At 45.6% G+C, this 12,640-nt stretch overlaps 1 protein-coding gene and 1 pseudogene across 1 annotated transcript in view; both read right to left on the bottom strand.

Annotated features, from left to right (window-relative positions):
• LOC124796121 overlaps positions 1–1,480 on the bottom strand; it is a 387,418-nt gene extending 385,938 nt beyond the window's left edge. The window contains exon 1 of the mRNA XM_047260211.1: positions 1,392–1,480. Coding sequence (XP_047116167.1) covers positions 1,392–1,479 — 88 coding nt within the window. The 5' untranslated portion in view covers position 1,480. The remainder of the gene's footprint in view (positions 1–1,391) is intronic.
• A 5,013-nt stretch (positions 1,481–6,493) lies between these two features.
• Positions 6,494–6,611, bottom strand: LOC124796617 (annotated as a pseudogene).
• Between the last annotated feature and the right edge of the window lie 6,029 nt (positions 6,612–12,640).

Below are 12,640 nucleotides of genomic sequence, written 5' to 3'. Positions count from 1 at the left end.
AACGCTGGGATTTATATGTATGAGCAAACCACACAACAGTTATTTGGCACCAGGTCAGGGCACGCAGCAACAAGTACTGTTAGATGCAGTCATAAGTAACACGGAACCGGAATTTTAAGGGAACAGTGACAAGCGATTCTGCAAGTTTTTAATGCTTTCCGTATCGATTAGCAATAGTACAAAGATAAGGCGGAGGTGAAATTTTAACTTTTCGATTCTATGTGTTACCTCAGAAACAAAATAGCCACATCCACGTTGGAGGAAACATAAAGGTTATTTGAAACGTGCTCACATAAAAACGAACGTATTGTGATGCAGTAGGTGATCTCAGCCGGTTTAGTAAAGAAGTACGTGTTATTTGTAAAGGAGAACGTCTTTCATGTGTCAGAAACGATTATTATCACAGCATTAATAGCGTTAGGTGTTTACTTGTCTTGAAAATGACAGCTTAAAACTGGGGTCCAGCACACTGATTCGAACCTGGATTTCTCTTTATAAGGGCTATAATCTTTTACTACCCAAGGTCTCCACACACACGTCATTTTCCAACACCAATTTGCAACCTTCCAGTACCTTGTTAATACTTTACCCACTGAAATTGTTTAAAGAGGCAAGTGTCCAGGTGTGAGTCGCACTCTGGTAAACAATTGTAAGCTACGAGGAACTTTGTACAAATTATTTTCTCCGCTCAAGTGTTAAAGATCCCACCTGAAATTTACTAGTATCTTATTTTCGCATGGCACTGATAACATGCATTACTTAACTTACAAAGGCAGACGAAGCAAACAGAACATAAGCGGTAATTTAGAATACACCAAATACGACGGAAACCTGGTTAAAAAATACAGATTTCTTTTATTGAAACATTAGACCTTAAAAATGACTAAAACTGTAAAATAATAAGTTTTCTGCCTAGCAGAGTCTTTGAAGAGAAGGAAAGGTAAAGAGTGTAGAGAACTGAACCATTTTCGTGTACAATAACGAAATGGTAAACAGACGAGGTATGGAAAGGTGTCTGTGTCGAACTCCCCCAAAAGGAAAGGAGGTGGTTTGATGACATACGCAGAAGCATCAATAACAGCTACTGTAGATGTAGTAAATGAACTCTGAAAATTGTTCTCAGGCGCAAGTACTCAAATACAGGTTATCTGTTATTTGGGAAGATGTGAGGGGAATAAAAAATTACCATGAGGAAATGAAAGAAGTGGAAGATAGTGTCAGATAGGTGTGGAGGATATTGAATAAAAAGTGTGAAATGCGAGGTAGAAGTTCATGTTATCTTTTGTCACTCTTCTAAATAAACCAGTTTAAGAGAGTAAGGCGCGTGAGGCCTGAGCATAGCAGGGCAGAACATAGAGAGAGCAAAACACTTTGCGGGCGCTCGCCCCTACCTGCGACTGCGAGAGCGGCGGACAACGCGAGCTGTAGCAGCAGCAGCGGCAGCAACGCCGGGCGGCAGAGACTCGCCGCGTGCGGCATGGCTTCGCGCCGACGACTGGCGGTGCCGTCGTCCCGACGCCACGCCGGGCGACGCCGCCGCCGACGCCGGCACGCATGCTCCCACCCCCTCCACCGGCACCGGCACGAGCGTCCGCTCGCCACGCGCCACTCCCCATCAGATGCACGGAGCACCCTGCCCAACAACCCCATCAAACAACACTGGCGTCTACTCATCAGTAAACACGTGAACGACGATTCTACAATTTTTCAACATTGTACGTACATTGGGGTAACAAAATTCACGGTATAGCGGTATGCACATATGTAGATAGCGGTAGTATCGCGTACAGAAGGCAGAAAAGGGCGCAGCTGCCATTTTCACTCAGGTGATTCATGGGGAAAGGTTTCCGACGTGATTTATGGCCGCACGACGGGAATTGAGATATCTTGAACGCAGAGTGGTAGTTTGTACAAGAACCATGTGACTCGTGGGAAAAGTTGCTGTTTTGAAGAGCACGCCGCGGCGCGTGGTGTGAAGCAATCGCCCTCCGTTTCTGGCGGTGGTGCCGCTGTGGCAATCGCAGCTTTGGTGTCTCCCTCTGGTGGGAAAGGGGAAAGGTTGCCCGTTCACGTGCATTCAAGGGGCGCTATGAGCTCGCCAGTCGGTCAGTCAGGGTCAGTCTCTCGTCCGTATTTGTTAGGCAGTTAGTGTCTCTCTGTCGTTCGGAGTGTTAGTATGTCTGTCGTTCGGGTCAACCTTTAAAGCCGGCAAAATGAGAGTCTTTCCACTCCGCCAGTAAGAGAACTCAGCGAGTGGTCGCCCGGTCGGGGCTTAGTTCCTGCGTCTGAGTCTGCGCGTTAGGCCGCCAGTATGCTCGAGCTTGCTCAAGCAATGGTCATTGGCGGTTGGATCGATCGGTTGGTGGTCGCGTACTGAGACACAAGATGACTTGTCCGTCTTGAGCGTCGGCGCATGTGAGGTCGCCACGTGAGTCCAGTGGGCCGCGGCGTATAGCGTGGGGTAGTGACTTCGCAGTCGACACGAGAGCAACAGGAGCTGCGAGCTGCGACGCCGTGAGACGGGAGATCAGCGCGTCTTCCTGCGTCCGTTGAAGCGGCTGGCAGCCGACGGTTCGGGAGAGCGATTTGGGGGTGCTGCGCCAGGCCTTCTCGAGAAATCGCAGTTTATTAGAAATTAGGTGATTGGTGATATGTTGTCTGATTTACTCTTGTTAAATTCTAGTTGATTTCTTGGTGAGGTCACTAGCCGTTTTGCTTTGGGGTCGTCCCACCATTCTTCTCCGTTTGGCCACCCGCAGGAAGGTGGTTGTTTATAAATTGGGTGGTCCGTTTTTCCCTTGTGGAGTAGGGGGGGGGGGGGGGGTTAGATCAACCTGCGGTTCAGGTTGTTCGGTAATCTCCCTATCAATCTACCGTACGTTAGTAGCTGCCTCTATCATGTTTGTCGGATTTGGTGTGTTAACGAATTTATTGCTTGGAGTGTACTTGAAATATGTTCTGATCTTTGGAAACTTTGATATTATTCCCTATGATCTTGAGAGGCGGTATCTGTGTACTGCAGGGCATCTTAACTATTGTTTCGCCAAGCCTGTAGGATTTTACGTAAGATTGCATTTCATGGGCTGTTATTTAATTATCATTTTAGCATATACAGTTGCCACCCTTTCACTGTAAGACTCTTTTTAGAAGTTAAAATCAAGTTGCACCTTCGGTGGCAGGGTTAATGTTTTAATTATTAGTGTTTTATACCACTTCCACCCATCCTACGGGAGGTGCATAGTTTGCGTGCGTGTGTAAATTGTTAAAATTCTTAGTTTAAAGTAATCTGGTGTGTTGCAGATTTCCACCAGTGTAGTCTTTCAGAGGCTGTTGTGAGCGGTCGTAACTACGGCCGTGTCAAAAGGGAGCGGCAAGGTTCTCTGTCCGCAAGCTCATACAGTCAAAACTTGTTTCTTTCTGCCTCTGAATAAATCGTAACTTAGATATTTAGAGGGTGCTTTCTGATTATAATTTTAAATCTATTTCTTTTTAAAAATGCTTTTAGGCACTATTAAAGTGAATACAATTCCCATTTCTTAAAAGGAATTTGGTTATGATTTCATCAGTTACTCCTTGGCAACTACTTCCATGCTTACATAGCGTGATGAAATGTGTTAATGTTCTTGATGAATCGCTAGTAAATAAAATAACTTCTTAACAATAGTCTTTGAAAATAAATCACGCTTCACCATGGAGAATTTCACTTCAAAAATCGTTAGGGACCTCATATTGCGACATTCATGGTGTACAGAGTGTGCCGAGAATATCAACTTTTCAGGCGTTACCTCTCACCGCGGATAACGTAGCAGGCGACGACTAAGAGCAGCAGCGTTTGCGAAGAGTTGTTAGTGCTAACAGACAAGCAACGCTGCGTGAAATAACAGCAGAAACCAATGAGAGATGTACGACGAACCTATACGATACGACAGTGTGGCAAAATTTCGCGTCAAAGGGCTGTCGCAGCAGACGACCGACGTGAGTAGCTTAACTAACCGTTCGATATCGTCTACGGCGCTTCTCCTGGGCTCATGACAATATCGGTTGGACCCCTAGAAGACTGGTAAACCGTGGCCTGGTCGGATGAGTTGCGTTTTCAGTTGGTAAGAGGTTCAAATAGCTCTGTGGGACTTAACATCTGATGTCATCAGTCCCCTAGAACGTAGAACTATTTAAACCTAACTAACCTAAGGACATGAAACACATCCATGCCCGAAGCAGGATTCGAACCTGCGACCGTAGCGGTCGCGCGGTTCCAGACTGAAGCGCCTAGAACCACTCGGCCACACCGGCCGGCCTGGTAAGAGGTGTTGGTAGGGTTCGAGTATGGTACAGATCCCACGAAGCCATGGACCCAGTTATCAACAAGGCTCTGTATAAGCTGATGGTAGCCTCATCATGGTGTGCGCTGTTTTTACAAGGATCATTGACTGGAAATGGTTATGTTCATTTACTTGAAGAACATCTGCAGCCATTCATGGACATCAATGGACATCATTATTCCAAAAGATGATGGAATTTTTATGGGTGGCTATGCCCCATAAACAACATTCTGGAAAGTTCGAACGAATGATTTGCCTACCTAGATGGCCCGACATGAGTCCCATCGAACATTTACAGGACATAATCAGGAGGTCAGTTCATGCACAAAATCATGCATCAGCAACGCTTTTGCAATTACGGATGGCTGTGGAGACGGCGTAGCTCAGTATTTTTGCAGGGGACTGCTAACAACATGTTGAGTCCATGCCACGTGCAACTGCTGCACTATGCCAGGCAAAAGTAGGTCCAACACAACATCAGGAGGTATCAAAATGGCTGTGAGCACTATAGGACCTAACTGCTGAGGTCATCAGTCCCCTAGAACTTAGAACTACTTAAACCTAAATAACCTAAGGACATCACACACATCCATGCCCGACGCAGGATTCGAACCAGAAGGTATCCTGTGACTTTTGTCACCTCAGTGTAATTTGTTAGATCGCAGGTTCTCTCAGATATTATTGTTTAAATGATACGTTCAGTATTTCTATCTGTAGCTTTCTAATGATCAATTTTATTTGCATTATTTACTTCCCAAAGCCACGTCAACCTCCTGTAAGGTGGCAGATTGAATGAATGTCAATTTCGCACCTTACATGAGAGATTTTATATGTCATAACAAGTAAATGAGTATGTCACCCGACATACTTTGGCGATAATGAGCAGATTTGCCTATTAAAATGTGCAGCATGTAATGCAAAGAGATGACACTCTATTCGACAGTATTAACACGCTGAACCCAAATCCTGCATGTCAATGAGCAAAAGGTGAAAAAAGCTGCTCGAGAAAAGTTTTAATTTGGAGACAGACGCAGGTTGCGCTGTCATGGCCCGAGTACATTGGAACGCTTTTAAAAAGGGGATGGTGACCCATGGCAAAAGGGACAATGAACGCGCCAAGCGATACATCGAGGATTGCAGGTAGTGGGCCAGCGCTGCTTGCTATGGAGAAATTCCTTATAAAACTGCATTGGGGAATTTCCAGATGGATACAAACAGACCAGCGATGCAGTTGATCACGTGAAATGCCTGTGGTGCGCTCGTGATACATGCATGTAACTTTTAGGTGTCAGGAGCAGGCTGGAATAAACTCGGAAGGAGCAGAAAGGGACAAATTTCGATGCAGTTTGAAGATAGGCCCTTTACGATTGACAGAGGTGTTTTCCACAAGATGAAAGGAAAACTTAGAGGACTCTCCTCTGAACCAGCGTCAAGTGTAGAACAGGACGCATCGTGCTCTGTACGACTCCAAAAGAGGAACTTTGTGTGAACACTGCGTTCACTTCGGCTGACATTCAGCTAGAAATTAGCTGAAGAGTCGTTGAGCTCAAGAAGCGGAGAAACCAAACAGCCACGTAGTTAATTGTTCTTGCAAGAACTGAGAGGGCATTGTAGTAAACATGCTGCTCCATCTATGCACATGCATATCGCCATAATTCCAGACTATTGATGTGAGCATGTTTCCTCGCCTAACGAGAAACATAGGACAGTTTCTGCTGATAAGATCAGTAAAGATTTTGATTAGCTTTTTATAGGAATTTCAGAGGGTGAGAGCAGCCCTGCAGCCGACAGCTCACCTCAGCTAAGGTAAATGCTGCTAGCAGAGGCGTAAACTTTGTTCACCAGCTTGCATCCACTGTGAACTCGAGCAGCCTTGAGTAACCTTTGCTCATCTTAGCACAAAAACTAACCATCCTCTGTAGACTTGATTGTCATCCTGAATAGTACCGAATTTGTCGTAATATTGGCCAAGAAGCACTCAGTCTTCAGGTCACAAGTGGCTCATCGGAACCATCCGACCGCCGTGTCATCCTCAGTTGAGGATGAGGATAGGAGGGGCGCGTGGTCAGCGCACCGCTCTCCCGGTCGTTATGATGGTATTCTTGGCCGGAGCCGCGACTATTCGGTCAAGTAGCTCCTCAATGCCATCACGAGACTGAGTGCACCCCGTAAAATGGCAACAGCACATGGCGGCCCGGATGGTCACCCATCCAAGTGCCAGCCACGCCCGACAGCGCTTAACTTCGGTGATCTGACGGGAGCCGGTGTTTCCACTGCGGCAAGGCCGTTGCCCCAAGTTGTAGAGAACCTTCTATTTAAATTTGATATTGTTGTGTCCAGTGCAGTTTCGGCTAAACAGGATGTAATGCGTTATCTTGACAACTGTCCTAACACTGTCATGTCACTACCTATGTAAATTCATGTACTTCTTTGACAATAATTCTTGCATTATTTATTTCCCAAAGCCACGTCAACCCCCCTCCCCCACCCTCTATTCTTTACACGAAATATACTATTAGACATTATGTAGTGTGTATCAGAAATGTTGCGACAAACTTAGAGGGTTTGTAGAATATGCCTTGAGGAACAACTCGAGGACAGGAGCCCGTGACTGGAAACGTCATCCAGCGACGCGGATGGGCATCGAAGTTACAGGCGCCAGCAACCGCCCCGAGGCCACTCCTTCAGCAGCAAATGTGACTTTGTACGCTGACACACCATAAGCGGAACGTCTCCAAAGTTGTTTGTTATTCAGTGATCGCAACTGACTGCCACGATTACCATTGGAAAAGCTGGAGCTATGGAGCCAGGTGCCGCGTAGACAGGCCTTGTTTCTATAAATGCGGTGTTCTGTTGCCTCGGTGGATGACCGTTTCGGACACCGCTATCCACCTGTAGTATGTTTTTCTCCTGTGTATCGATAAACATTTGAGATTTCAGAGGGATTTAAAAGAAAAATAAACTGCAGATGGAATCCAGAGTCCGAAATCGTCAACCACAATGGCAACACAGCATCGCATTCGTAGGAGACAGTGCCTTTCAACGCAGCAGTTAGTTCCATCTTTCCTCACTAGCGATCGTGGCAATCAGCTGCGCTCACTATCAAACATCATTTCCACACGTTCCACCTACGGTCCGTCAACGTACACATTTGCTGCCGAAAGGGTGGTTTCGTGGCAAGCGCCGGCGCTTATGACTTCGATGAACTGTAGCGTCGTAGCGTGACGTTTACGCCTGTCCTCAATTTGTTCTTCAAAACACACTCTACAACCGCTCGAAGTTTGTCACGACATTTATTGGCCACCCTGTATAGAATGGGCAAAATAAAAACTCCCGGAAAACTTTTACTGCAATTTAAATTCATCCACAACTGGGGCAAATGGTGTAAGTTAGGTTGCATGTCTTTAAGTACACGTAATACGCTGTGTGTTAAAAAATGTGAAGCCCTCTGAAGACATGGTCGAATGTTGTTGTCACATACAAAGCAACACTGGGTATGTAGATTATAAGAGTTGCAATTCTCTGTGACAGGAAGAATGACCACCTGGTCATTTGTGTTTAGTGTTGTTACCAAGCCTGGTAGAGTATATAACGGACGTAAAGAGTGCCTTTATTGACCTCTGTGAAAGACAAGAAGATTCCACAGATTCGTGTGAGTATTATCACCAACCCAAAGAGCTTGAAAGGGGGCGTCGTTGTCGGTCTCTGTTTGTTCAGCTGAACGCAAAGCGCAATACCCCCATTTGCGTTTATGGAGCATTCTGATATGACGACATTCCGCCATTCAACAAGGTGGGAACGTAAGGTCAGGCATACTCAACGTCAAAATATCGTTGACCACGTCTGAATAAGGTAGCATTGCCTTATTGTGCACCAAGCTGATCGTAGCCTCTTTTAATTTGTGTCTGCCATACAAGAACAAGTAATGGACTCCGCGCGACGTTCTGTGTGACTCCGTGCAATAGATCAGAGACCAATAGCAACCTGGCTGGGGAATTGTAGTCTTGTGTGTAGGCTGTCGTTAACACCACAACACAAATGGCTGGTGAGCCATGCACAGCCCATGTTCATGCCATTTATTGTTTGTCATCTTTTATTACCGTACCGCCGCCTCGTTTTCTTATTCCATTTACTGGCGTCACTAACTTCCTGCCTCACTTGCCACTGAGTGGCAGCAGCAGCGCGTATCGGTAAGCGCACTGTCGTACCATCTACAGAGCGACTGATTGTATTTCCGGATCGTCGTGTGTCTGGCAGTCAGTTAGACACAGACCAGCAGTGCAGTTGGGATGCAGCAGCGGTGAAGTTGGGGACAGAGCGCCGGTGAGACGCCGACAGCCAGTGCTCGCCGACACACATGAACTGTCACGACAGGGGGAGATTGGAGTGGGACGATGATTGGTTGGTCGTTCGGTTGGTCGTCTCATCGGCAGACGTAAACTTGGTTCGTTCACAGTTTCCGGGCCAGGGCAGTTGGCCGGTTGGCGTGGAGCAGCGAGGAAATCTCCGCGGCGCGTAGTTTGGCCGGGCCCGCTGGCGGCATCTATGTGGTTCCGGAGTGTGTTGGATTGTTCCCATTGCTACGAGGTTCGTGGCTCACCGATCCTGGACGTGAAAGTTGCGTTTTGACTTAATCTACCAGCAAGTCACGACTGTTCACATTGTGTCGTTTGGAGTTTGTTGTCGGCTGTTGGGATATTCCCGTGAGCAACAACGTGTGTTTTCAAGTACTGTACTCAATTACTTGGATTGAAGGGCACCAGCGGAATTTTCAGCCTTGTGGCCATTGACATAAATTCAGGCCGTGTATTTTCCTCATCATGTTGTCGCTGTCCAGCATGGTGTGTAGTTTGACAGCTCAATGTATAATTGGTAGTGGGCGCCAATACCTTCTACGTTGTTCCATTGAACTCCCTGTTGTGTGCTGGTTGGGTGAAGCGGAAGTTAGCTTGCCGGTGGGTCCGCTGACTCGAGCTTTTACGCAGTTTCCCCACCGTTTAAAATTGCTTTTCAGACACGTATTGAATGCAACCTCTCGTCTTTCCGTCCAATTACTTTTCCGAATGAGCACTTCAGGCATGTTACAGTACATACCCCACAGTTTCACTCCTCCAGTAGTCCTTTCATGTTCGAGAATGGTACTGAAATATGTGAGTGGAGTCTGATACGGTGGGTGTCAATTTCAATGAAAATAATTTTGGGAGTTGATTGTGTCATGTCATAAATAAAGCTGCAACCGCAACGGTTACCGTTACTTTCAGTCTTCATGAGGGTGACCATGGAATTCGGACGTATATCGATGACAGCGCATTAATTGTTCTGGCCTAACCACAAGCGCCGGAACGAAGAGGAAGAATGCAAGACCAGAGAAGGCAGTGAGGCGACGTCAGCCAGTAGCCCGCTGACAAGGACCGCTCCACGACAGGAGCCACCGCTGCAAGAAGATAATATAAGCGCCGCTCCTGCCAGCCTCGGCCGGACATTAGTGGACAGCATTCGCAGAGTATTAGCACGGCCTAGCAGAGAGTGCTACGAGAACAGTTATTAGTGATCTATATTCATTGTTTCTATAGATAAGAACATTACTGTTAGCATGTGACCCATCGCTTGCGACATTCTAAATACAAAGCTAAGTATTGTCAATCTGCTTTAATGAAATAAAACTACTAATGTTATTCGCCTGACTTGTTACATAGCATTCCGAGAACGCTGCATCCTTTAGGCACCCTATACGCGATGAGTGGGCAGGACCTTAGATTTGGCGGCGAGGACTCAACATTAATACAAATAACTCAACGAATGAAAATATTTAAAAAAACGTAAGAGACGTAATAGAAGGAAGAGAAAGGGTAAACCAGATTTAGTATGCAGATGGTCAAGCAATGTAAGTAGAATCAGGGGAAGAACCACAATTTACTATGTTACTGGTTGCAAAAATGGCAGTGATGATACATGTAACAAAAAACATATTGATAAGAGGGAGCAAGAACGAGGAGCAAACAAGAAGCAAACATGATTGAGGGTAGGGAATGTTTACCTGCTGGTATCAGTGTATGCGTTGTAGCTGTTTGTATGGCTTGCGATGTTGTGGCTGCTCCTGTTGATGCTGTAGCTGGCGACGCTGCAGCTGATGACGTTGCTGGTGATCATGTGGTGGGTGCTGGGTGGGTTGGCGGTGGTGGTGATGATCCTGTGGCCCTGGCGGTCGGCCGCGCCGTTTGTGGCGCTGGAGTGTTGTTAAAAGCCCCAGAGGACGTTCGAAAGAAAGCAGCAGGCGTTGTTGCGTAGATTGCGACTGCAGCAGATCCTGGCGATGTCTTCATTCTGATAGCTTGGTCGTTGTATAGCAGTCCGTCTTTGGCAGGAGAAGCTGACCCCTCGATGTCGATCTTGTGAACTCTGGTAGCGATGGATGTAGGGACGGCTGTAACTGTCCGATGTGATAACAGAGATATTTTAACTAGATTCAACAGATTCCAAGTTGGAAGAACGGCTTCTAGGGTTTCAGACACTGTGAATTAAGGCACCATTGCTGTGCTAGTACGCATTGAGAATCTCTACATAAATAGCCTAAATTCAAATCGTTTTCTCGCTTTCGTCCGTATACAAACGCTAAGCTCATGAACTCCTGTAAGTATTTTGATTCGTTTTTGGTTAACTGATGCACTGATTCATAAGGATGATTTCTGTACATAATTTATAAATATTTCACACAAATTGACTGAATTATGGTAAATTAAAGCTAAGTTGTGTAGACGATGTCATTCCCCATAGCGAACCGTTGCCTTAACTTGAGAGAACTGCAATGCCTGAGAACACGGAAAGTGGAATCTAATTTGTATCTGGTGGTGCGCTAGTGGGCTTTGGATGGAAATCGGAAAGCTGTGGGACTGGATCCTGTATAGGTCAGATTTTTTCACTCTCACTTTTAACCTAGCATCCACCTTTCAATGATAAGCATTTCTAAATATGAAGACAATTTCAGGCTGCCAATTTCTGCTTCTGCCAGGAAGCAAGCTCCATTCGCGCTCTTAATTCACAGCAAATTCTTCGATCAATGACCAGTGCGTTACTGAGCTTTGAAGTTCAGTAATAAATATGACCAATAACGGAGAGGTGGTACCTCATCATCAGGCTGTGATGTGAGTCTTACAATCTGAAATAACCAAATATCTTAAACAATGTTTTCCTCCAATAGTTTGAGAAAATCTGCACACCGAAAAAACATGCGCATCCAAAATATATGGTGTTTTATTTTTTATGCTGCAAGTAAAACGTCTTCCGAAAAACTACTTTCGTAATGTCAGCAACTTTGCTACTCTTACATACAGTAGATTCTTTCAGGAGTGCATTAGATGACTCAACTTTTAGCTTTCTGAATTCCTTGAATCAAACCTAGATGTGGACACGATTCCTTCCGTGGCACGTCAAAGAAGTTTGCCATAAACACTCTGCGACATATGACAAAGATTTGCGACTGGGGGTACAAACACTAAATCACATGTGTACTATGCTTCACAAGAGGAGTGCTGTACACGACCCAAACACGTACATCTTCCTTATTATTTTCTTATTTTTTCTTTTACTTGTGCCACCTCAACCAACCTCCGATGCATACTGAATCACTCACACGCATACATATGCTCATGATGCACACACATTATTTACTGTTGTTGTAAACATATTACTTACATTGTGATATACTCTCATCATTGTCATGACATGTCACTACAAAACCCAGTTCAGTACGGAACACATAACATTCACGCCTCCAGACAATTTTCCTGCTGTTCTCTGCTTGCAGCGCATAGCTTGTATGAAAGTCATGATATTCAATTACTAAAGGTTGTTCTCTGGAATTTATGCATAACTCTACGCAGTGGCCCACAAACAAAATACGCTACTCCATATAAGTCGTCTGGCCGTTGATACCTAATGCTACCCCTGCGAAGTAAGGCCTGGTAGCCAGTAGTGAGCACTAATCATTAGAAACTCTTTGCAAGCTAGTTAGCTTTCAAGAACTGATTAAGGGAGGGCTACGTATCATCTACCGCTGGACGATGATGTAAGACTGAACTGCCAAGATATGCTCACGCTCAGAAAAAAAAACGGAACACCTTGAACGACCAGGTATACGACATTTATATTCACAGGACAAGCACATTACTACGTTTTGCAGAAATGATTAGCATTTGAACCATGTCTGCTCACGGGTTCAAGGTGAACATCGATATCGCTGCGCAACGCGACCTACTGGTAAAATGTGGCTGCGACTCTCGTCATCCCTATAAACCGAAGGTAATGGATCAGTGTGGCTCGAG

This window comes from Schistocerca piceifrons, chromosome 4, assembly GCF_021461385.2.
Source record: "Schistocerca piceifrons isolate TAMUIC-IGC-003096 chromosome 4, iqSchPice1.1, whole genome shotgun sequence".
Classification (NCBI taxonomy): Eukaryota; Metazoa; Arthropoda; class Insecta; order Orthoptera; family Acrididae; genus Schistocerca; species Schistocerca piceifrons.
The sequence above is the reverse complement of the archived record's forward strand: the minus strand, read 5'-3'. Positions and strand labels throughout refer to the sequence as shown.